The sequence below is a fragment of the Vombatus ursinus genome, unplaced genomic scaffold (genome assembly GCF_900497805.2).
Source record: "Vombatus ursinus unplaced genomic scaffold, bare-nosed wombat genome assembly UNPS02014817.1, whole genome shotgun sequence".
NCBI lineage: Eukaryota > Metazoa > Chordata > Mammalia > Diprotodontia > Vombatidae > Vombatus > Vombatus ursinus.
The window spans coordinates 12040316-12044831 of NW_020954595.1; the positions used below are offsets into that span (position 1 = coordinate 12040316).

Sequence of the window (4516 nt, forward strand, 5' to 3'; positions counted from 1 at the left end):
GGGGGAGAACCGGGGGGGGACACCCTGGAGATGGGGGAGAACCGGGGAGACACCCCAGAGATGGGGGAAAACTAGGAGGGGGGGCACCCTGGAGATGGGGGGGAAGCCTTGCTCTGGGTTCTGTAAGGTTGCATACATACGCATGAGGCCTCTGCTGCTTACATTAGGCACCCCCCCAGTACATACTGATGTACGTTCCACACACACACTCCCATGTGCTTATCTATAAACACATGTACACACTTACAACACACACCACATACTCATAGCACCCCCCACATATACATACTTATACACTGACACATGCAATCATGATACATATCTATATACATGCTTACACACATACATGCCTCACACATCACATACACACATGCAGACAGATCCATACGAGTATCTCTTCTTGCACATACACACACACACACACACACATCCACTCTCATATGTATCCCCCCATATACATACAAACACATATCCCATACTCACACACACACTCATATACTCTCACATGCACCTCCCCACACTCTGGTACTCTCATGCACACACCGTACACACATATACATACCTACGTGTGTGCACACAGTTGTTTATTTATATTCTGCCTGATGTGAAGCGCTTTGGGTTTTTGTAGGGAATTTACCATTGAAACAGAAGGGAAAACATTCCAGGTGACCAAGGACATGGTCAGCGTGCAGAGATTCCAGAAGACGCTTCACGGTGAGTGCCGATGGTACGGTCAGCGTCCTGGGGGCGGGACGCCCTTCCGCTGGATCTCTGAATGACCCAAAGGATGACATGCCCTCTCTTTAAAGGAGCAGGGAGATCCAGAAAGGGGGCGCCCAGGCTTGCTGGGCCCGGATCTAGGAGCCCTAGTCAGGCTAATTAGGCGGAGGGTTTCTTCCTAGCGCTGCTGGGGATGGAGCCAGAGCTTCCTATGATTACACGCTCTCTCCCCGAGCAGGACACCTGGGTTGTGGGCAGTGTGCCATCCGTAGCGGTATGGAGGGGATTGCAGATGCAGAAGGCGGGGGGCAGAGCTGCCAGCAGCCCCCCGGTCCCCTTTTCTTCAGTTAACGTTGTTCCCCAAGGTGCAGGACTGTCCCTTCCCCCTCCCCAGGACACCTGGGCGGCAGGCAGCACCTTGGGGCGGTGGTGGCCTTCTTTCCAAACCGGGAAGTGCCAGGGTGCGAGGCTCCTCAGGGACCGAGGCGGACCACGGTCTTCCTGTCCGCAGCCTGAGGTCTTGAGCACGGTTGTCTTTGACCCTTCCAGTTGAAGAGATTGTTCCAAACGTCATCGAGCCGTCCTTTGGTCTGGGCAGGATCATGTACACAGTGTTTGAACACACGTTCCGTGTTCGAGACGGGGACGAGCAGAGGACGGTAGGTCCTGGGTCTGGCTGCTTCAGTCCTTCTGCCGGAAGGGAAGCGCTCTGTCCCTGCGCGGCCCCATTCATCTGGATGAGTCTTTGCGTGGGAGTGGTTTTCTGTGTGTCCGTGTCTTCCTCTGTCCCGTCTATCCTCGGGGTCCATCATCCCTCGTCTCACTCGTCATCTGTCACCAGTGGCCTCCTCTCGGTCTCCATGTTTACCCCATCTCTGTCTCTGCCATCTCTCTGCCTCTTATCTCTGGGTTGTCTCCAGGTGTTAGCTGCATGCCTGGCACCCAGGAAGTGCTGAGTGAATGCCTCGCGCTGCCCAGCTGCTGGCGGACGGGCGCGGCTCCCTCTGCTTCTGGGTGCCGCGGGGCATTGGGGGAGGGGCGGTGGGAGGCTTGGGCCTTGGGTAGCTCACCCATTGGCGCTTTCTGACCTTCCTCCTCATCCAGTTCTTCAGCTTTCCTGCGGTCGTTTCTCCGTTCAAATGTTCCGTCCTCCCGCTGAGCCAGAACCAGGAGTTCATGCCCTTCGTCAAGGAGTTATGTGAGTGGGTCCAGCTGGGGCTCAGCAGGGTCGGGACGAATGTGGACGTGCGGGTGTGAGCATCTGTGTGTGTGTGTGTGTGTGCGTGTGCTTCTTTCTCCTATGTCTGTGTCGATCTTACTGGCCTGGACCAGGCTGTGGAGCATCTGAGGCATGACCGTGCTTAGCAGCTTCATTTTGGGGCGGCTCTAGACCACGCTGTCGCCTCCTTACTGTCTGTGGCAGCCCTTTATAGGGAAAGCCACTGTGGGTGGGGCCGTGGGGGACCACTGAGACGCGCCCGGACCAAGTCCAGAGAACCTGCTCGAGGTCCTTTTTAGCTCCTCTTAGTGCCCTGGTGTTCTACAGCGCAGAAGCCCTTCCCCCTTCTTTTACAGATGGGGAAACTGAGGCAGGGAGGGTCCCCTTGTAGCTGGTGACAGGCTTGGCTCGGCTCCCCTGAGTCGTAAGCTGGGGCGGGCTTCTCACTTCCTCTCCATGTCCCCTGACAGCCGAAGCCCTGACCAGGAATGGGGTGTCGCACAAGGTGGACGACTCTTCGGGCTCCATCGGGAAGCGCTACGCCAGGACCGACGAGATCGGGGTAGCCTTTGGGATCACCATTGACTTTGATACCGTGAATAAGACTCCGCACACGGCTACTCTGAGAGAACGGGACTCCATGCGTCAGATCCGCGCCGAGGTAGCTCTCTTCAGCTTTGCGTTGGGCTCAGCGAGGTCCGCTGCCTTTCTGCAGGGAACGTCACACCCCATCCGGTCGGGGGAGGGAGGCTGCGGACCGCGCGTTAGCCCGTTGTACAGACAGCGGTAAAACGCCAGCTGAGCGTATCTGAGGCTCAGGGCCGTGGGAGTCCTTGCTCCTGGAGGCTCAGCCGTGGGCCCAGCCGCGGGCCTAGTGGACAAGGGATTCCAGTCCAGAAGGCAGGAGGAGGGGCCTCCTGGGGGCTCCAGTGTAAGAGCAGAGAAGGTTGGAGAAGATGTAGGAAATGGGGAGGATGGGGGTGGTCCCAGAGGTGGAGGGGGCTGGGCTGGTGTGGGCATCAGAGGCAGTCTGCATGTAGTGTCGAGACTCTGGGGCTGAGTTAAGGGCACGAGACGTGCTCTGCCCCGTTGGCGGGGGTGGGGATTGGGCGGGGAGCGGGGGTGAGTGTGAGGCAGGCCAAGGAAGGCTGGAGCATCCAGGGGCGACCTTGGGGCGGGGCCCGGGGTCCCGGCTCTCTGCACAGGGCGCTGATGCGAACCTGTCCTTCCCTTTGCCTCAGATCACTGACCTTCCCAAGGTCGTCTGCAGTTTGGCCAACGGCTCCATCACTTGGTCTGACGTGGAAGCCCGCTACCCGCTGTTTGAGGGGCAGGAGACGAGCAAGAAGGACACCATTGAGGACTAAGACTGGCGCGTCGTTTCCTTGTCCTGCTTACGCCAAAAACCCATGAACTTGTATCATGTGACTGTCTGTGCCGGAGCGGGGCGGGATCTTAGCCCGACACAAATGACGATTAAATTAAAGGTTGCACATAGCTGAGGCCGCCTCTGTCTGCTTGTTTCCGTACAGCTGCCCTCTGTCCGTCTGGCCTCGCTTGTGGTGCTCAGTGGGCCTCCCTGCCGCGTGAGACAGGCCCTCCCCCCCCGGGCATTCATCAGACCGCTTGTCTGCGTAAGGGCATCTCGTCTTTCTTTGTAAAAACCATCCTCATCACAGGAAGGCTGTTGTTTTCCCCAGAGAGCCTTCAGGCCTCTGGGCAGACAGCCAGGCTCCTCCAGCTGCTGCCCCTGGTGCCCCCCACCCCCTGGGGCCCAGGCTGCTTGTTCCTGCCCTCCCCACCCCGGGGGCTCAGCCATCCCCCAGACCTCCATCTCAGGGAAACTCTCACCCCTGTGTTGCCGCTCTGCCCCTCTCTGGGTGTAGGAAGGATGGCTGGGCCTCGGGTGGGGAGGTGGGTGTGGGCGTGGCCCCTGGGCTGCTGGGCTCCCTTGCCCTGTGGCTGGTGTGATTGACCTCGATCTCGTCTGACTGACACAGACGGAAGACATCCCCCCGCACCGTGCTGTCCGAGGCTGGCCTTCCGCCTCACAGCTTCTGCCCTTCAGCGTGCCACCAATCTCTGGGCCAGCTCGGGGAGTAACGTTCTTACCACGTCCTCCCCAAGCTTCCGGCCTGATTGTTTTGTGGTTCCCCGGTCCAGGGCAGTGAAAGACGTGATTCCCTGTGGGCGGCATGACTCTTGGGCCCGCAGGGTTTTCCAGGACATGAGTTCGAGGCCTTGGCCATTGCTTTTCTCCCCATGACATCGAGGGATCGGATGAGATGAGCCCCAAGGCCCTCTCCTTCTCTGACGGTCTGTGGTTGTGGACTGGTGGTCTTGGAGAGGCTCTGGAGTCCGTAGACGTCTGCCGAGTTGGCTCCTGACTGCCCCAGGCACACGCAAGGTGACGGGAGTGAGGAGATGTCTCTGGCCTGAGAGTGGGTCTGTTGGGTTTTCCTGGGAGTCCCTTCTTCTGGGGAAGCTGAGACCAGGAGCCTCAGGCCGTCCAGGGTGGGGGGGGGATCTTCCCAGGCTTGGGACCAGGGAGGATGTGGGCTGCTTGGGGCGACGGAG

At 59.1% G+C, this 4516-nt stretch overlaps 1 protein-coding gene across 1 annotated transcript in view; it reads left to right on the forward strand.

Moving 5' to 3' along the window:
- The window catches only part of GARS (glycyl-tRNA synthetase), a 25484-nt gene extending 22043 nt beyond the window's left edge, over positions 1 to 3441 (forward strand). The window contains exons 13-17 of the mRNA XM_027835802.1: positions 629 to 714; positions 1270 to 1379; positions 1825 to 1918; positions 2410 to 2600; positions 3181 to 3441. Of these exons, the coding sequence (XP_027691603.1) occupies positions 629 to 714; positions 1270 to 1379; positions 1825 to 1918; positions 2410 to 2600; positions 3181 to 3306 (607 nt within the window). The 3' untranslated portion in view covers positions 3307 to 3441. The remainder of the gene's footprint in view (positions 1 to 628; positions 715 to 1269; positions 1380 to 1824; positions 1919 to 2409; positions 2601 to 3180) is intronic.
- Positions 3442 to 4516: the final 1075 nt, after the last annotated feature.